The following is a 21,789-nucleotide window of genomic DNA, read 5'->3' on the forward strand; positions in this document are numbered from 1 at the left end:
TTATCGCGCCTACCTTAGAGGGTGTTTGGCTAAGCTTGTAAGCTGGTCAAACTAGCTTATAAGCACTTTTCGGCTTATCTACATGTTTGGTAAAGTTAAAAGTGCTTATAAGCCAAGTGCTTATAAGTCAAAAATAAGCCAAATGACATAAGCTGGTCACCCACAACTTATGAATTTTTAGCTTATAAACACTTTAAGTTTGACCAAGATTTTTACTATTTTATCCTTAAAATATTCCTTTTTAGAACAAAACCATTATATCGGTACTCATTGCCTCAAGTATTCAACCTAACCCTCCTTCCCATCTCCCCTCTCCCCACCCCTACCTCTTCAAGTCTGCAATTCTCATTGACTATTTAAGATAAGCAAATTCTCTATTCTTTTGCATACTTATATCTATGTGATTGTGTATTAATCTTTGAACTGTATGTAATAAATGAGGACATATCAAATTTTTGGTGTATTGCTTTCTAAGTGTTGTGGTGATGAAGACAATGTTTGTTTCTCTTCAAATAATTTGTCCTATTTAGGTTTATTTTTTACTGAGAAACTTTTGTCAATTTACAACAACAACAACAACCTAGGGGTGTTCATAAAAATCCGTAAACCCGAACCAAACCGAAAACCAAACCAAACTGACCAAAAAAATCGATACTTTTTGGTTTGGTTTGGTTTTGGTTTTGAAATTTAAAAACCGATCAAATTTGGTTTGGGTTTGGTTTTAATTAAAAAAACCCGAACCAAACCGAATATAGGAGTAGCTATTTTAAATTTATTATTACACCTATATGTATACACACTATTATACAAAGTTTTAAATTTTTTATAGTAAATATTAATCGTTTGCACTTTTAGTACAGTTCTTTACCTTTACATTCTAGTTTAATTGGTAGTTCTCTTTTGTTAAGTGTAAAAATCTATTTCATGTTAAAAATAATATATTTTTAATTGAGTCCTTAAATTATTCATCACTGTTTGATTCAATTGTCATCAATATATCTTGGTAAATAATAGATTTCTCAAAGGTCAATTGATTTGATAGTGTTACGTTGAAAATATGATTGCCAAAATGTGTGTTTGGTAGTGTATGTCTTATATTTAAGAAAAACCCGACAAATAACCGAAAAAACGACATAAACCGAATTGAGAAAAAACCGACTTAATTGGTTTGGTTTAGTTCTAATATTTGAAAAACTGACTTACTTGGTTTGGTTTCTTTAAAACCGATCCAAACCGAACCATGAACACCCCTACAACAACCCAGTAAAATTCCACTAGTGGGGTCTGGGGAGAGTAGTGTATATGCAAACATTGCCCTACCCCGAAGGAGGAGAGAGTCAATTTATTAATTATTATAACTTATGATTATATGTTTATCATAAAATAAATTATATTTATCATAAAAATTATCTTATATAAGCATAGTTATATTTAAAATAAAATGACAAATAGAATATTTTGTATTTGAATCGATATGGAATCTAAAATTTTAAATAAAAGTGTAAATAGTTCTAAGGTTATTTAAGTCATTTTAATAGAAAATACTGCATCAACTTATTATCAATTTAAGCACTTGTACCCAAACACGTAACTGCTTATTTATTAAATCAATTTTAACACTTAAAAGTGGTTTTAAACACCCCTTATCAACTGCTTCATATCACCTAATCCAAACGGGCTCTTAATACTAGTCAAAGAAAAAGTGGAAAGCTATTAATGCCGAGTGGAAGAGGGCACCCACAAGCAAACACAGATGGAGGTGGAATGGCTTCTTGTAATCCACGGCCTCGTGACACTCCTAGTATTGGTTTCTTTCCTCTGCGGCCAATGGCCTATCTTCGATGGCACTTTCATTCAAAAAATCCACTTCTTCCTCACTTTTGGTGTCTGCGATTATTTCCGGTATTTATTTTATTCATATAATATAATTCTTGCTTGTTTCGGTCCCGATACTTTGTAATTTTAGTAATGGTGTTTAGCCCTAATTTTGAATTTTCAGCCGGTTTGTGGGTGCTGTTTTTGGTCAAAGAGGCTCCAATGCACTCTTCTGCGTCGAGTACTATTGTTGTGATCGTCCTAATCCCATCCTCCAGGTTTTTCCTTCTTCTTAATTCATCTTATTTCAAACCCAAATCAGTTGTTTGATTAATTGTAAAAGTCAATTGCTTTATCAGAATATGTAGTGTGCAATAATGTTGAAACTGGCCGCTTCATGATGACAAGGTTTTACATAATGCAATGTTTAGTTTGTGACAGTGTAGCAACTTTGAATGTTTGGCGGTAGCTCTAGTAATGTCTGTCTTATGTGAATTCTTTTGATAAATCAAATAATCAGTTCATTGTGATTGCACTAAGATGGTACGAAATTTACAAGTAATTTAACTACTAGCTTCCAAATAATCCAACTATATGTGCAAAGAGGAATAGACCCATATTACACAATTACACTAATAACAGCAGCAACAACAACAATAATAATAACATAATAATTAGTACTAGAAGTTCAGATAGGACTGAAACACTCCGAGAAAACATAAAACATAAAGTAGATGTACTAACATGACTAAAATATCCCAACTAATAGGTATCACCTATAGATCTTTTTCTTCCATTGGACCTTTCTTGGTACACCATGGGACATCATCTTGTGTTGTATGAGTTAGATCATTCTTAACTAAGGTAAACAAGTAAGGGCTCAATGTTGATCCCTTTGTATCTCCTACTACTGTTTTTACACTAGTGATGACTCATTCATGCTTATCCTTTATGATATTTATATACGTATATGGATTTGTTTTTTCTTCATAAAGGACCTTTCTTGGTGCTCTATCACATGCTTTCTCTAGGTCAATGGATACTATGTGTCTAGATCTTTCTTTTACACCAACAGTACAATTCAAATAAACAGTAACTCTTATACCTTACCTTATCAAAAAGAATAAGAGCTAACACCAGCTTACGACAATGCGTTCTCTCTCTCTCAAATTATGCGCCATAAATATGGCATAGAAAGTGGCACACCATGCAAAAATGCTTCTATTTTAGATGGTCCTGTTTTCCATGTCTTAATTCTGGTTTCTAAACCTATTATCCAGGAATTTTGGTATGATTTTAGTGATAATTCTTTGCTCCTGGTCCTCCCCACAACATTCTATCTTTCCCTTCCAACATGTCCATGCTACATATTGAAGATTTTGAAAAGAAGAAAAGGCTTCTTATATTTCTGTGTATTTCTTACATCCCTAAGCAAATGTGTTTATACACTAGGTCTTATAACTATTTTAGGAAGGAAAATAAATTACATTCAATCAGAATAAAATTAAATCTCAATCAGAAGTAAATCTTTCCTAATAATCAAGCCAATCAACACTCCCCTCCAGTTGGTGCAAAGATGTCCCACATGCCCAACTTGCAAACCAGTGTGTAAAGTACAGAGACAATAGAGAAATCTCTCTTATGTTGTATTCAAGAAGTAACAAGTATATATACAAGTACATAGAGCCCTAACTATGGAAAGAATAAAAAAGGAAATCCTATAAATCTGCCGTGAATCCCTATAATTATGTTAGTTATGTATATTATATAAGATTATGCCTACATTTAGATTATGTCTACATTCATTATCTAACACTCCCCCTCAAGCTGGAGCATAAATATTGATCATGCCCAGCTTGTTACAAAGGTAATCAACTCGAATTCCATTCAACGCCTTTGTGAACAAATCAGCCGGTTGCTCTCCTGTCTTCACGTATCTAGTGGAGATCAAGTTCTCCTGAATCTTCTCACGAATAAAATGACAATCAACCTCAATATGCTTATTTCTTTCATGATACACCGGATTTGACGCAATATGGAGGGCAGTTTGGTTGTCACACTAGAGTTTTGCAGGTATTGGATGCTCTAACCCAATTTCAGTCAACAAATGATGTATCTACATAATCTCACATGTAGACTGGGACATAGCTCTATACTCGGATTCTACACTGGATCGGGATACAACACTTTGCTTCTTACTCCTCCATGATACCAGGTTTCCTCCAACAAAGACACAATAACCAATAGTAGATCTTCTATCAATTTTCGATCCAGCCCAGTCGGCATCTGCAAAACACTCAATACGAGTATGATTGTGATTGCTATATAATATGCCAAGTGCAGGAGCTCCTTTCAAGTAACTCAAAATCTATTCCAGAGCTGCCCAATGTTTGACCGTTGGTGCAGACATGGACTGGCTAACAACACTTACCGCAAAAGCAATATCTGGACGAGTCTCAGTGAGGTAGTTTAATTTCCCAACTAACCTCCTATATCTCTCTGGATCATCAAAAGGATCACCATCATCTTTCATAAGATGCACATTAGGAACCATTGGAGTACTGCAAGGTTTAGCTGCCAACTTTCCAGTTTCTGCAAGCAAGTCAAGAATGTACTTTCTCTGAGACAAAAGAATTCCCTTCTTGCTTCCATTTACTTCTACTCCCAAAAAGTATTTCAACTGGCCCAAGTCCTTTGTTTGAAACCTAGTATGCAGAAAAGACTTGAGGGAAGAAACCCCCGCATAGTCACTTCCTGTGATAACAATATCATCAACATATACAACAAGGAGAATAGTGCCGGCTACTAATTTCTGATAGAAGACTGAGTGATTGCACTTACTCATTTTCAACCCAAACTCCTGAACTACTTCACTGAACTTGCCAAACCAAGCTCGTGGACTTTGCTTCAAGCCATACAAAGACTTCTTCAAATGACAGGCTTTCCTGTACTCTCCTTGAGCAACAAAACCGGGTGGTTGCTCCATATACACTTCCTCCTAAAGATCACCGCGAAGGAACACATTCTTGATATCCAACTGACATAAAGGCCAATTCTCGGACGCAGCTAGAGAAATAAATAAGCGGACAGAAGTGAGTTTGGCAATCGGGGAGAAAGTGTCAGAATAATCCACCCCATAAGTCTGAGCATACCCTTTCGCCACAAGTCTGGCCTTAAGTCTTGCCACAGAACTATCTGGATTAACTTTAACTGTAAAGACCCACTTGCATCCCACTAGTTTCTTTCCCTTTGGTAAATCTACCAAATCCCATGTGTGGTTATCCTCTAAAGCATGTATTTCCTCAAGCATTGCATCAGACCATCCGGGATGATTCAAAGCCTCCTTCACTGTTTTGGGTACGGAGATGGAGTCTAGAGAAGCAATCATAGATCTAGACGTAGAGGATAAGTGGTCATAGGAAACAAAGTTAGGAACAAAATATGTCGATTTGCAAGTACGTGTACCTTTGCGAAGAGCAATAGGAAGGTCAAGGTTATCTAGAGGATCAGGCAAATGAGGATCAGATGATGCAGGAACTAGTGCGGGACATGTATCATTTGTCTCTCGCCTCCGCGAATAAACTTGAACAATTAAAAGTCTTGCTAACACAGTTGGAGCAGGTACTGAAGGCATAATAGTCGATTGGTGCTTAATAGAAGAACTGGGAGATCGAAGAGTATCATCTGATTGTTCTGTCAAAGTACGAGTAACCTGATATACTAGCCACTCATCTTCCTCCCCCTGGCTTGTAGAAATTGGAGGTGCATAGAAGAATGGTGTAGTCTCTGAAAATACCACATCAGTTGACACTAAATATTTGCCAAGCTCAGTAGAATAATATCGATATTCCTTCTGAAGGCGAGAATAGCCCAGGAAAACACACTTCACAGCCTTGGGATCCAACTTGGTAAGAGATGGTCGAACATCTCGAACATAACATGTGCTTCCAAACACCTTAGTTTCCACCGGAAAGAATGACTTGTTCGAAAAAAGAACACTATAAGGCACATTACCATCGAGTACACTAGATGGCATGCGATTAATCAACAAACAAGCCGTAGAAACCGCATCAGCCCAGAACTGTTTAGGAACTTTCATTTGGAACAAAAGTGCTCGAGCTGTCTCAAGTAAATGCCTATTCTTCCTCTCAACAACTCCATTTTGAGAGGGTGTATCAACACATGAAGACTGATGTAATATACCATGTTGTCTCATGTAGGACTGAAATAACTCTAACATGTATTCTTTAGCGTTATCACTCCTTAGAGTATGTACTGAAGCATTGAATTGAGTTTTGACTTCAGCACAAAAGGCAGAAAAATGAGTAAACACTTCAGAGCGGCTCTTCATAAAGTAAATCCAAGTCATTCGAGAAAAATTATCTATAAAAGTGACAAAATACTTATGCCCAGTTTTAGAAACAACTGGACATGGTCCCCTAACATCAGAATGGACTAACTCAAAAGCTGACTCAGCTCGCTTATTAACCCTTGGACTTAACGAGATGCGATGGTGTTTTGCAAATCGACATGACTCACAATCTAATGATGAAAATTCTAAAATTGAGGATAGAGCTTCTTTAACAAAGGCAAAGAGGGATGTCCAAGTCGACAATGTGCTTCAAAAGGAGACACGATACTAGAGCATGCAACAGACTGTGGCTCCCATTCATCAAGGATATAGAAATCACCAGATATATATCTTTGACCAATAACCTGCATCGTCTTGAGATCTAAAAACAAACAATGATCGGGAAAGAATGCAAAACAACAATTAAGGTCTTTGGTAATTTTACTAACAGAAATCAAGTTAAAGGCCAAGTTTGGTAGACTTAATATAGATGACAGGGTAATAGAGGAAGTTGGTTTAACAGTCCCAGATCCAACACTGCTACAAGTTGATCCATCAACTACAGTAACCGGAGAGGGTGCTTTATGTGAGCGAAAGCTAGAAAAAAATATTTGGATTACCTGTCATGTGATTTGTGGCACCTGAATCGATCACCCATTTATTGGAAGAGGTGATAAGACATGTTTTATCCGGGAAATAAAAAATACAAAAAACATTGCTGTATTTCCAACACTCCGGATAGGCGGAAGGATCTATGTCCATCCCTAACTTCCTTTCAATCCATATCGGAAAATTTAGGTCGGATTGACAAAAGAGGCTTGGATTGGAGATTCTTGTGTAAACATTCAAGTTGACAATCGGCTTTCTAGACAACCAGTGCTTTTTGAGGCCGGTTTGGATGAGCGTGGGCAAGTTCAGGATTCACTATTGCTTTTCGCTTGGAGCGGCTCACCCCCTTGTCACTTAAAGGGCGAAATTGCCGAAGGGAGTCGACCCGGCAAAGGTAGTAACCGAAGAAGATTCCTTAACTGATTTATGATATTGAAGGAATTTTAGAAACTCATCTGAAACCAAAATTGTTGGACTAGGAGTTGTTGCATTATTATTCTTTACCATCATTTTTTCCTTTCAATAACAAACTGATTAAACTAACAGAGGTCCCCGAAGCTAAAAGATACCCAAACAGATCCTGGTAGATACGAAATCAACAATCTATTGAACAAGATTCAACTTTAATAATCCACTCAACCAAATCAGAGAACCAAACGAATTTGTCCCTAACTCAAACAAAATCAAAGACCAACAAAGTTTCTAATAAGGGAAGACCCAACAAACAATATCAAGTCACTAATCGATCACCACAGTGAGTCAAAAATAAAGATGCAAGCTTCTCACAGAGGCAGCCTCCAAGAAAAATACCACAGAATTAAAGAAATCGAATAACCAATAAACCAAACTCAAACCTGACCAAACAAAGTGAGAATAAGATCTGGTCTGAGGTTGTTCTTTGCCAAAATGTGGTTCTATGATTAGAGAACAACCACAAGTCAACTGGAAATGTCAAAAAGACCTCAGATTAGCTTCCAGCCAAGGAATTTCCGGTAGCGGATTCGTCTCAACTCCGATGAGCAGTAGACCTGCTCTGATACCATGTAAAGTACAGAGACAATAGAGAAATCTCTCTTATGTTGTATTAAAGAAGTAACAAGTATATATACAAGTACATAGAGCCCTAACTATGGAAAGAATCAAAAAGGAAATCCTATAAATCTGTTGTAAGTCCCTATAATTATGCTAGCTATGTATATTACATAAGATTATGTCTACATTCATTATCTAACACAGTGTATGAAAAATCCGTTTGTTGAACCCTCAAGAAAAGATCGGAGAACTTGGACCACGTAAGTGGTGCTGTGCCAGCTGACCTACTCGCATCATAAGTCTGTCACCATCTGTATGTGGCTCCGTCAATTGGAAAGTGGTAAAGTCGACCCCGTTCGACTCCACCAACCCAAAGTACGCAAAATCTGATGACACTGATCTAAGAAACCCTATGCATCCTCAGAAGCCCCTTCACCGAAATAGGGAAGGTGAAGTCTCTAAAACCTCTCCAACCTCTTCTACTCCTCAACAGACACGACTGGCCTTACCTCAGGCTGTACTGCAACTATGGGATGTACCCTCATAACAACCAGTGTCTGATAAGCCAGATGCTCTGATGTACGTGCGGCGGGAGTCTGGGCTCTTCTCCCAGCTTGTGAAGTAGCTGGTGCAATCGGATCAACATTACCTGGCCAAGCTCTCGAACATACTCATAAAGTGAGCCAAAGTCTCGTAAAGTCAAGGTGTAGCAATAGGCCCCTCAGTTGCCTGAGCGGGTCCCACCTGTTCAATATGATCGGGCTCTTGCTCCTCAACTGGAGCTACCAGTGGCTCCACAACTGCTACTCTAGCGAGGACTCTAGTTGCGGCGCGTGCCCTACCTCGGCCCCGTCCTCTCGCGACTCTAACACGGGGCACAGGTGCCTGCTTCGCTCATCCCGCAAATTGTGTCCTCACCATATGTGAGAAAATGAAAGGTAAAGGTTCAAACTTTGGAATAAACAAATCCGCCCACGATGCTATCTTGTTCATTGTGTCACCAAACAAGAAAAGTTAATAAGCGAAGAAGTGGAGAAAAAATAGTCAATCACGTTTTTTAAACTAATGCTCAAATAAACTAATCACCAATGTTTATTTTCAGTATATTGAGCTCTTTAAATAGGCTTTACAATGACTAAAATTGATTAGGTTAAAGGAAAACTAATCCTAGTTAAACAAGAATAAGAATAAAATTATGAAAAGCCTATTCTAACTAAAATAAGAAGAGAAATTCTAATAGGAATGAAATACCAACTAAGAATCCTAGTTTTACTAGAACTACAAATATAATCCCACTAAAAGAGGGAATAAGAAATCCTAATCTTAAATGAATTCTTGGACTTCTTGAATTTCTTGGATTCTAGGAAGTTTTCTAATAGTTCGGTAGCCTCTCGAAGATAAGTACAGACGTCTCCGTATCGATCCGCAGACTCTACTAAACTTGCTCATGACTCGTAGAACTTATGAACCTAGGGCTGTTATACCAACTTATAACTATCCAAATCCCACTTCCCACCAAAGTGTCGTGATGACACCTAACCTTCAAGCCTAGGTAAGCCAATCACATTAACAACATTAAACTATCAAGACATGATATAATAAGTTTGATTTATCATAAACAACGAAAATAGTTATAAACATAAGCCGGAACAACAATACATAATACAATACAACTCCCAAAATCAGATAATACAAAGTCATGAGCTCTGAATACATAAGGAATTTCAAAATTACAATATTGTCTGCAAGTAATAGTATACAAATGTGGGAAGGGGACTCCAAAGGTCTGCGACGTCCATGTAGTACTACCTTGAATCCTCTCAAACAGACACAAGCTCGCTCTCGAAGCCCGCTACCTCCAGCACCCGGATTTGTACAAAAACGTGCAAAAGTGTAGTATGAGTACGGGACAACATGTACTCAGTAATTATCAAGACTAACTTCGGTGTAGTAGTGACGAGGTTAAAGCCATTTGATACTCACTAATCAAAGAACCTGTGCAGTATATCCAATAACTGGTAACAAGAATATAACAAGATACAATACCGAAGCTCAACAAAACAGGAGATATCAACTCAACATAGGTAAAATCATCCGGACTAGCAAAATCTTCAAATGATAACAGAGACATAGAATAGCATGTTAAATACAAGTGGAAACATGTCTAAATGCATGACAAAACATAAAAAACGCATATGCATGATCAGGAATGCCATCGTTATACCGCCACATGAATATCAACAGTGAAATGCCACCCTTATACTCCGCACAACAACAGTGAAATGCCACCCTTATACTCCACGCATCACAATTATTCACAACAATCATGATACTACAGTACGCATGTACACCATCAAGAGAGAAACATGAGAGGGTGACTATAGGGGGATGGATCTGTATCCATACGTTGCACGACAACAACCTCGTGCATAACAATAATCACAATTCGCACGGCCAAAACCTCTTGCCACAATATCATCACAATCCCACGACAAAGACCTCGTGCCATAATATCATCACAATCGCACGACAAAGTTCTCGTGCCAACACCCAGTCAATCCGCCCAACATGTCCACATGTGCCATGATCATAACATTGCAATATGCCAAATTATCATCAAAAGACTTATGCTCGTAATTCGTCAACAAGGTGCACAAGGACATGATAATATAACGATGCGGATGAATGTTCAACATATAAAGCATGACTTCAGCTAGATCAATTGTAGCAACTAGGTTCATTTAGTCATAGAATGATTAAACATGTTTCATATAAAGCATGTCATCAAAATAAGGCATATTAGAAGCCTAAGGTCTAATCCAGTCAAACTACACATAGCTCCAAGGGTTTGCAGCGTCCATGTAGTACTACCTTGAGTCCTCTCGAACAAACACAAGCTCACTCTCGAAGCCCGCTATCTCCAGCACCCGGATTTGCCCAAAAAAACTCGCAAAAGTGTAGTATGAGTACGGGACAACATGTACTCAATAAGTATTAAGACTAACTTCGGTGAAGTAGTGACGAGGTTCAAGTCATTTGATACTCACTAATCAAAGAACCTGTGCAGTATATCCAATAACCGACAACAAGAATATAACAAGATACAATACTGAAGCTCAACAAAACAGGAGATATCAACTCAACATAGATAGAATCATCCTGACTAACAAAATCTTCAAATGATAACAGAGGTATAGAATAACATGTTAAATATAAGTGGAAACATGTCTAAATGCATGACAAAGCATAAAAAACGCATGTGCATGATCAGGAATGCCACCCTTATACCGCCACACATCACCAACAATGAAATGTCACCCTTATACTCCACACAACAACAGTGAAATGCCACCCTTGTACTCCACACATCACAATCAATCACAACAATCATGATACCACAATTCTCATGTACACCATCACGAGAGAAACATGAGAGGGCGACTATAGGGGGATGGATCTGTATCCACGTTGCACGGCAACAACCTCATGCATAACAATAATCACAATTCGCACGGCCAAAACCTCGTGCCACAATATCATCACAATCCCACGACAAAGACCTCGTGCCACAATATCATCACAATCGCATGGCAAAGATCTCGTGCCAACACCCAATCAATCTGCCCAACATGACCACATGTGCCATGATCATAACATTGCAATATGCCAAATTATCATCAAAAGACATATGCTCATAATTCGTGAACAAGGTGCACAAGGACATGATAATATAACGATGTGGATGAGTGTTCAACATATAAAGCACGACTTCAGCTAAATCAATTGTAGCAACTAGGTTCATTTAGTCATAGAATGATTAAACATGTTTCATATAAAGCATGCCATCAAAACAAGGCATATTAGAAGCCTAAGGTCTAATCCAGTCAAATCACATATAGCACCCGTGTACATGCTCGTCACCTCGCGTACACGTTGCTTTACACGTAACACAATTAGGCAAATAAGGCTAAATCCTTAGGGTTATTCCCTCACACAAAGTTAAGCAAGATACTTACCTTAATAAGTCCAAATCAACCCTAAAAATAGCCTTTCCCTTAAAAATCACCTATGTCCGGCTCAATTCTAGCCAAAAACAACTCAATAGCATCAAACATTGCTATAGGAATCAATTCCAAAAATAAAGTTTCAATCTTTACCTAATTTCCAAAAAGTCAACAAAAGTGAACCCCGGGCCAACACGGTCAAATTCTGAGTCAAAGGATAGATTCCGACTAGCCATAACCACACGTGTCCAAATATGTAATTAGGTTCCAAAACTGAGTCCAAATCGACTACCAAATTCTATTTTCATTTTTGCAAAACATAGTCAAGACCCCCCAATATTCTCTTCCAAATCCCATAATCTAGGTGTAATTATCTATAGGAAAACAAGATATAATATCAAAATTAAGTAGAAATCACTTGCCCCAAAGCGTTGTGTGGAAATTCTCTTAAAAAATCAGCCATCTCCAAGTCTAGGGTTCAAAACATGAGATAATGGGTCTAAAGTCCCGAAATTCTTCCAATATAGTCAGCTGCAGAAGTTGTAAATGGGACCAGGGGTTCGCAACTGCGAACCTCGCAAATGCAAGCTGGCTCCCTCAGCTTCAGTTCTCGCAAATGCGACCAAGTGTCGCAAATGCAATACTCCCTTCACAAATGCAGATGTCGCAATTGCGATACTAATTTCGCAAATACGAACTGGCCTTCTCAGGCACCCATCGCAAATGCGATCAAGACTTCGCAATTGTGGACCTTCGCAATTGCGATGTCTGCAGCACCTGCATACCTAAGCTTTCCAAAACCAATCCGATACTTGCCCGAGCCCCTCGGGCCCCACCAAACATCCACACAAGTATATAAACCTCATACGAACTCACTCATGAGCTCAAAACATCAAAATAGCATCCATAACCAAGAATTAAACACCAAAACACACCATACAAGCCTTCAAGTTCAAGAATTTCAAATTTCACAACCAAGCGTTCGATTCATATCAAACCAACTTGGAATGAAACTAAACACAAGTTCCAAATGACGAAATAGACCTATTCCAAGTCCCGGAATGACAATTCGAACCCAATAACCTCAAAGTCAACTCAAGATCAAACTTGTGAACTTTCTAAACCTTCAAAATTGCCAACTTCGGCAATTAGAGCTAAATCATTCTAGGAACCTCCAAATACAATCTGGACATATGCCTAAGTCCAAAGTCACTGTACGGACCTATTGGAACCATCAAAACACGAATCCGAGATCGTTTACACAAAAGTCTTATAACTTAAGCTTCCAAAAAGGGAACTAAGTGTTCCAATTCACTCCGAAACCTCCCCGGAACCAAACCAACCATCCCTGCAAGTCACAAAACAACCTAACGGGAAGCATCAAATGTGGAAACGAGTGGCCGGATCGTTGCAAATCGTTCCACCGGACAAGCATCCAAAAAGTGCTTCTTACATCAGAACCTTATGCACTGAAATGAGAAAATTGTTTTATATTTCTAGGAATTACATTCACTATCCAAACATAGAATTGACAGCATTTGATCAGGATTTATTGTTCGACGAATTAATTTACATTCTTGTCGCTGTAGAAATAGGCTTAAGTTACTCTATAGACTGAAAACACTAACTTATACCATAACAATAACAAATCCAGTTTAATCTCATAAGTGGGCCCGGGGAGGGTAGTGTATACGCAGACCTTACCCCTACCCTATAAAGGTAGAGAGACTGTTTTCGATAGACCCTCGGCTCAAGTAACAGTAAAAATAAATTAACAAGCAATAGCAACAGCAATGTAATAGGGTAATGAAAGCGAATGACACAACAAATAATAAAGAACCAGGAATAACCTATAATGATAGAAAATCCTGGCTTTTCCCGAAAGAAGTTTGACGTTGGTTGTCTAAGGCAGCTAGACTTCTAGAGAGGAGGAGAGCTCTCTTTTCACACTTTGTCCATCTCTGTCTTCTGTAAAATAGATGCCTATAATCTTTTCTCTGATAGTTGCTTAAGGCATGTTAAATACTGTTGCCATTCTAATTAGAGATGTCTTGCCTGTATTTCTATTGAACAAAAAAGAGTTTAGCACCATGATTCATGATATCTAGGCATGTACTCAGAATACATATTCTTATTTCTAAGTTTAGTAGACAAGATGTGGAGTAAGAGCTATTTACTTGCACTAGATTGGATAATGTAAAATTGCTCTTAGAGGTGTAAAAGTTGATCTCATAGTGTATCATTAATATTCACAAAAATTTCTGTATGCTTTTCAAATGTTGAAATACTAAATGATGGCAAATAATGAAACTTCCATTCCAAAGAGGATCATTTGAAATGCCAATAACAGCATTCAGTAGTACTTACGTTGGAAATGTGGCTAGTTTTTGAGAGACTCAATGAGAGTTGCCTTGTTTTTTAAGTTTCTTTTGTTTCCACTTTCCATGTTGCTTGTTCTTTTGTGAATATGGAGAAATTTTATTTGACAATTGTCTGTTACTAAACACAGCTCATTTATTTGGGGATAATTGGAGCCAGTTACTACTTTATTGTGCAGTCAGCCTTTAAGTACATTCCTGGGTATTACTTAGGTGAAGTGCACAGGTACTGTTGAATCTTTGTGTTTTACGTTTCTCTCATATGCATCAGTTTGTAACTTGACTATCTTTGCAGACTTTTACCATTATCCAAAAAAGAAAAAAAAACGCTTGACTAGTTTGGTGGATAATCGAGATATATGTACTTGAATTCCACAGAGATTACATAAAATTGCAGGTACACGAGCTTGTTGGCAGTTGGAGGGGGTATTCTACTCTTTCTATTGACTAGCTTTTCTGACCCAGGGACTGTAAATATTGAGAATGTTTCGCAGTATCTATCTGCTTATCCCTATGACAATATTATATTCTCAGAAAAGGAATGTCCAACCTGCAAGATTCCAAAGTGAGTGTGTTTCTTCTGTTTAAAGCTCTGATGCTCTAGTTTACGGCTCTAGCTAATTAAACATTATTTCCTCTCCTAGTACAGACCTGCTAGGTCAAAGCACTGCAGCATTTGTGATCGTTGTGTCGCTCGATTTGATCATCATTGTGGATGGATGGTTTGTTATTGTTTCCCCATCTTTCAGATATATACAAGTTAACTCTATATCTACACTATGTTCCCTGTATATGTTCTTATGGTTTTCATACTGTTTCTCAATATCACTGCAGAACAATTGCATAGGCGAGAGAAACACCAGATACTTTATGGCTTTTCTTCTCTGGTGAGCAAATGATACGGATTGGTCTTTCTGTTTAAGGTCTGATCGCATACACGAATTGCTCGCACTACTGCCACCTGCCGGGGCCTGGGACAGGCAGTGGGGTGTATCATGTGCAGTTGCAATATTTTCTTTCTTTTTTTTTTTTAAATAAAAATCTTCCCACTGTTTACTAGTCTTCATGGTAGTAATAGAAAGATGCTGGGAACGGGTAGAGTGAGTTGGGTTCAGAAAAAAGCATGAGAAATAGTTTGAGAAAATGCAATACACATTCATAAAATGATTTCTGAAATAAGGACGGGAGATGTGATTCTCATAGGAAGTCATCATCTGGAGAAATAAGGCTGTAGGAAAACAGGCTTCTGTAACTGCAGATAGCACCATGAGAAGAATGTGTGGTCATTCTGCATTCTTTCAAAATCTAAAATGGTTTTTGTTGCAGTCAACTTCAGATGTTACACAGTGCTTTTGATTGTAGAATAGCGATTAGATAATTGAACTGAGATTTTTGAGTATCTCTCTATTTTTTTTATAAAAAAAACCATTTAGGTCATTGTAATGGTCTTTTTCATCAAAGGCGTGATATGAAACATCTTTTTATCCATGGTACCAACCCTTCAATGCACTGTGAAGAATTGCCCTTTTTGATAGGGGATATTTGCTGTTTACTCTCCCTTTTCACAATGGAAGTTTCTTGGTAATTTTTGCATAATCTTGGAAGGGGATAGGGGATACTCACATTTCTTCCTCCCCCACCCCCACCACAGCAAATGAGACCCCATCACTAGCATATATTATTGGCTAACCTTTGTGGAACTTGATCACTTTTATTGCTACTCCTCCTGGAGAAATACTCATTCAATTGTTGCCATCGTTTGAACTTATTACATATCAGGCAAAAACAGAAAACGTAAATAGCTGTTTCTTCTACAGAAGAGCTTTTTAAGAAACTGAAAAACACACAGAGCAAAAGAGAGAGATACAACATTAGTGGAGAAATGATTCTTTAAACTTGGCTTCTTGAGAGCATTTACTAAAGCTAATCTAGATAAAAATTTCAACAGCTTGTCCTAATTCCTGAACTCATCTGATCTCTTTATTCTTGTTTCAGAAAGTACTTTTTAGTCGTAAGTCATTGTAAAAAAGTTCTGCCAAATAAGAACTTATTAGAGAGAGTTCTTTTTTTGGTATGTTTAATCTTGACACTGCCTTTACTCTTCACTTCACATGCTCGTGAAAAATATGTATGTGAATAACATTAGATTCAACTTTCATTATGAAGGATTTTGTATTTAACACTGTTGACCAAGTTGATGAGAATTTTTACATTGACTATCCTGTAATTTTCAACACGTATCTGCAGGCATTTTCTTCTCTGCTTATATGGGACAGTTGCTATTGGACTAGTGCTAGCTGGCCGACTGAAAGAACTACGGGTTATAGATATTCTTACTGGTACATAGACGACTCCTTTAAATTTTAATGGTGCTCAATTGCATGTTATATTCAAAATGAAAGTTGAATTTCTCTGTTATTGCAGTTTATTATGGCTTCGAGAACTCATTTAGTAGTTTAGCTCCACATGTTGTAGCGGTAAGTGGAATACCTTTTTCGATTCAGCATCCCCCCCCCTCTTGATGCTTGCATGTATTGTGTGTGCATTGATGGATAGTTCAGACTAACGAAAACTCTTACCAAATACTAATTTTGTTTTGGGAACTTTTAAGAAAGAGTTAACATACGACTCGAGTCCTTGATAAAGGCAGTGCTATCAAGCATTCGTACCTGCTATACGTCCTTATCCTCCATTCATGCTTCACTTTTGCAAAAGCCTTGAGAAGATGATGAGGGATTTCCCATATGACATAAATTGTGACTATTAATTTTTTTTATATGGAGAAATTCTGGAGTCCTATACAAAATGGTCGTGTATTCGGTGATTGGGGATATTTATTTATACACTGTTGGGGAAGTGGCTACGGTGATATGCTAATGAGGAAAGAGCGGTGTGGAGAAAGGTGATTACTGTGTAAGTACGGTAACAACCAATTTGGTTGGTTCTCAAAGGATGTGACCACTTACTATAGTTGAGCCTGTGGAGAGGCTTAATGAAGGAGAAATGAGACTTCTGAAAGTTTACTGGCTATTCGTTGGGAACGGAAACAGAGTATGGTTTTTGGCTTGATATATGGTGCAGTGACAACATACTGAGACAACTTTCCAAGATCGTTTGCCTCTGGAAGTGATGGCTGAAACGATATAAAAATAACAAACAAACAAAAGAAAGCAACAAAGAGATATAAGTTAGACACATATTGAAATTCAAATAAGCAATGCTTGGAAATAAACCCAAAATTACCTCCTAATGGAATCCAATAAGAACCACAGCTATCAGACACCCTCAAGTGGAATGGGATTCACAAGCAATATTCCAGGAAAGTTTTAATCACAATAATCGATATCACACCTTTAATCTTCACAGTGGAATTCATACAAAATAACCAAGCTACTGATAATGGATAAGAACCAGCTGCTTAAAGTAAGCTAAAAGACCCAAAAAAAAAAAAAAAAAAAAATTGGCCAAAAGGGCTAGTACCAAAACCCTAACTAAAAATAGCCTATGTCTCTCCGGATTCATTATTGCTGCGATTTCTGTGGAGGTGCTGCGATTGTAGCTCTTCTTCAGAAGCTATTCAAGGATTGGAAATATGCTGTTATGCTGTGATTGCAGCTTGGCCTCCTACACTTGCAGCCCTTATTGAGTTTCTGTCCAGGACCTGATGTAGTTGGATTGCGATCACAGCTCTTTTTTCCCCAAGCTGCCAAAAGCTGATCTTTTCTCATCTTTAAAGGCCTTCATTCCTCTAGGGACCCGACCATTCAGCTAGGAAACCACTGGAAGTGGATTGTTGATCCTTGGTTGCTACGATTCCCTCCCATTTGAAAAGAATTAGTCCTTGAATTCGAATCTAGCAACAGGAGGAAGATTCCTGAATTAGTAAATATTCCCCCAAGGTTAAGAATGCACCAAGTAAAATTGACACAAGATAATGACCATGCATCCTTTTAACCCAATCGTTCTAGATGGAGTAGACACTCCTCTAAGCAACATGTGCACATCACATCACATCACAAGGAATGTCATAATCTCCAATATATCTGCAAAATGCATGCCTGAAAACATGTTACTAAATAAACCTTGCAAAATGCTGATAATTGTAGGGGGATCTTTCTGCTGTAGTATGGAAGTTCTGGAATTAGCTTATCCTTTCAGTGCATTGATGATCTAATTTAGGATGCTTTCTCCCTTTTTAAAAATTCTTTTTCCCTTTCACTAGCTTTCTTAGCATGTCGTGTCTGTACTTATGCTTGTGTTTGTTTCTTAATGATAATCTTCTACTTTGTATCAGTGGTTGTTGGATTCATACAACACTCAAATACTTATCATGGTGTTTCTGGCTATAGTGTCTATGTTACTTGCCGGTTTCCTTGCATACCACACCAAACTGTGTGTCACAAATACTACAACGAATGAGGTATTCCTTTTTTGTATTTAATTCAGTACAGTACATATCTCCAGTAGCTTAGGATGATTTTTTGGTTTTGCTGTGCAGTCTGACTTTTCTTCTCCTTCATAGTACCTGCATTTTCTTTAGAAGTAAGCTTTTGGAACTATATGTGTCTACTAACAATGAACTTCTTGTCTTATTACTCAATTTTCTTTTTTTGATAACTGAGAAATCCACGAGAGCCAGTGGGGCACAGTTCGAAACTCGGTGCCACTTAAATACCAGGTTTTTGTCTTTAGCAGGGTTCGAACCCATGACGTGTATCTAACCCACACATCACAAGTTACGTTCTTACCACTAGCCCGAATCCTTGGGGGCGTTGTAATATTATTACTATTACATGGACATTTTCACCTAGAAGGAAATATGGCTTCTGATCTATCACTGAACAAAGTTCAGGCCAGTTGGAGACCTTGAAATCTCAAAATATTTCGGCAAACAAGAAATAAGAAGTCTGCTCTTATAAGGGGGATCAAGTAAGTAAACACAATTTTGACTGACCAACCTAAAAATAACAAGTTTAAGGACCAGAGGAGCACTATCTCTTGGTCTGATAGCAATCTCTCCTTTGTCTTAATTTTGACTAGGCATGAGAAAAAGAAAAGTAAAGAGAAGAAAGGAGGAAGAAGGGGAAACATAAAAAGAAAAAAAGCATTGGGACATTCTAAATCCTGATGATATCCCCTATTGATTCAGCATACCTCCAAAATTTTAGGAGTCGAAACAGCGGCAGAAGCTGTTCTTAGCTCTCATAAAGCTAAATTTTGCTCGTGTGGACTGCAGACTTTCAAATGGCAAGAATATTTAAACTGGAAGAGGAAAGTCAATGAAGCAAAGGCAAGTGCAGCAGCTCTCAAAGCAAGTTTAGGTGAATTGAACCAGGAAATGACGCGCCCTGTGAGCAAATGGAAGGCCTTCTTTCGGAGGTCCCATCTGGAAGAAGTGGAGGTGGTTAAGAATAACATTTACGATAAAGGACTACTCCAGAATGTCTCTGAGATTGTAATTCCTCTTTCAACAAGACGTTCATTCATACAGAGGAAATCAAAATCAGGTTAGAATTGTCAGTTGGTGACCCATATTCCATTGGGGCTTGATAGCTCATCTTGGTCCAAGTCTTTAGTCTAATGGTCATAAACACCAAGGAGAATGCTCTAAATGTGAAGTACGCTCGATTCTATCAGAACCTATTATAAGTATCGACAAGTCATCTACCTTTACTCTTGGATGGGCACGGTTAATGCAGTTTAATTGCCCGTGGTGAAAGGATTGGACGGGTTCTGAGAAGGGGTTTAAGTGCCAGTAGTGGTGTTTGCTTCCTTTTATTTGCTGCGGCTGCAGCTGTTGAAGGGAAGGGCTTACTGTTCTTTTTGGTGCATTCTGATTCCTACTGGTGTAGCCTGGGTTTCTTCTCATTTCTAGGATAAATTTCAATCCTACTTTATTTAACTTTTTATAGCTCTTCGCTGCTTAGCAGCAAATTTTTACTTGTACTATGTAATACGACGAGAATGAGTACCTGGTATATGTTGCAATCCAATGTCTCATGTTTCCACCAGCTGTGGAACTGGAACTCTGTAGAATTCAAATAAATTTTGTGCTAATGTAGCGGAAAAAGAGAGAATGTTACCCAGCAGCTTAATATTTCTTTTAGTTATAATGTAAATTTCATTGATGCCTGGAGAAACTCTTGTATGCAAAAAGCAGGGAACTTACATTAAAATGTGGTTCTCTAAAAAAAGGCTCCCAATCTTCTATCCAAACTGAAACAGGGACTGCATGGATGTACCCCCAAAAAAAAAAAAAAAATTAAGGAAAAACGAAACTGGAAAAGAGGATATTCTTCTACTTACACATCACCGTTTCAAACATTCGCGTATTTCTCTCCTCTTATATATAATCCACATGGGGGCTAGAAAAGTAACATCCCATGTTTTAGGTCTTCTCTTCCTCTTAATAAAGGCCCAACAACGAAACGCCTGTTATAAATATATAATATTATGGATGTTCATTTAGTACTCCGTTGTAAATAAGTTTCTTAAAGAAGCTTATCCATACGGGACTCCGCCGTAAATATGTTTTATCTATTTAGTACTCTATTGGAAATAAGCTTCCTGAAGAAACTTATCACTTCGGTACCCGGTTATGGATAAATATTACCCCCGGTAGAAGATTATTCATACCTGGTACAATGAGCTTATCCTTTCAGTACTCCGTTATGGATAAACATTACTCTCATTAGAAGATTATCCATATCTGGTACAGTAGCAGCTTACACAACAACTTTCAGTAGCAGCTTACAAAGCAGCTTCCTTTCTTCTATAAATAGAAGAGATTTCAGTTCATTATGTACATCATTTTGAATTCGAATAATATATCAGTTTCTCTCTATACTTGTCTTTACGTTACAGTCTTTATTTTATAACACGTTATTAGCACGAGACTCTGCCATCTCGAGCAAATACTTTGAAAGTATCTGAGGTACGAACTTTCTTTTTCTATATAATGTCAAATCTTTCTAAACTTGAATTTGTAGCCCTAGATATATCGGACAAAAGCTACATGTCTTGGGCGCTTGATGCTGAAATTATCTTAATGCGATGGGTCTGGCAGACACCATCAAGGATAAAATCAGGCATCAAACCAAGACCGTGCTAAAGCAATGATATTCCTACGTCATCACCTTGATGAGGGCCTGAAAATGGAATATCTCACTATTAAAGATCCAGTCATACTGTGGAATAATTTGAAAGATAGATATGACCACCTGAAGATGGTCGTTCTTCCACAGACACGTTATGATTGGACTCATCTAAGGCTACAAGATTTTAAATCTATAAGTGAATATAATTCTGCTATGTTCAGAATTATTTCCCAATTGAAATTATGTGGTGATAATATTACTGATCATGATATGTTGGAGAAAACTTTCACCACTTTTCATACCTCGATTATGCTCCTGCAACAGCAATATCGAGAGATGGGATTTAAAAGGTATTCTGAACTTATCTCACATCTTCTTATAGCCGAGCAACATAATGGGCTATTAATGAAAAACCATGAAAGCCGACCTACTGATTCTTGTCCATTCCTTGAAGTGAATGCGACGAACTTCCACCAAGCTAGACGTGGAAGAGGTCGTGACCT

At 37.8% G+C, this 21,789-nt stretch overlaps 1 protein-coding gene across 5 annotated transcripts; it reads left to right on the plus strand.

The window, feature by feature from the left end:
* Window positions 1–1,625: 1,625 nt before the first annotated feature.
* Window positions 1,626–20,284, plus strand: LOC107829589 (putative protein S-acyltransferase 17). Of its 5 annotated transcripts, none has more exons than XR_001657975.2 (11): window positions 1,626–1,902; window positions 2,000–2,093; window positions 14,321–14,415; window positions 14,587–14,754; window positions 14,839–14,911; window positions 15,024–15,076; window positions 16,437–16,528; window positions 16,614–16,666; window positions 18,539–18,609; window positions 18,885–19,118; window positions 19,230–20,284. XR_001657975.2 is itself a non-coding variant. In XM_016657036.2 (10 exons), the coding sequence occupies exons 1-10, from the start codon at window positions 1,754–1,756 to the stop codon at window positions 19,699–19,701; spliced, it is 1,179 nt and encodes a 392-aa protein (XP_016512522.1). In that variant the 5' UTR covers window positions 1,626–1,753; the 3' UTR covers window positions 19,702–20,284. The 5 variants fall into 5 exon arrangements, 2 of the variants coding, with proteins under 2 accessions (XP_016512522.1, XP_016512523.1); XR_001657977.2 differs by having other exon boundaries at window positions 19,426–19,566; XR_012709533.1 differs by having other exon boundaries at window positions 18,484–19,118.
* The last annotated feature ends 1,505 nt before the right edge of the window (window positions 20,285–21,789 follow it).

This window comes from Nicotiana tabacum, chromosome 5 (genome assembly GCF_000715075.1).
Source record: "Nicotiana tabacum cultivar K326 chromosome 5, ASM71507v2, whole genome shotgun sequence".
NCBI classification, from domain to species: Eukaryota; Viridiplantae; Streptophyta; class Magnoliopsida; order Solanales; family Solanaceae; genus Nicotiana; species Nicotiana tabacum.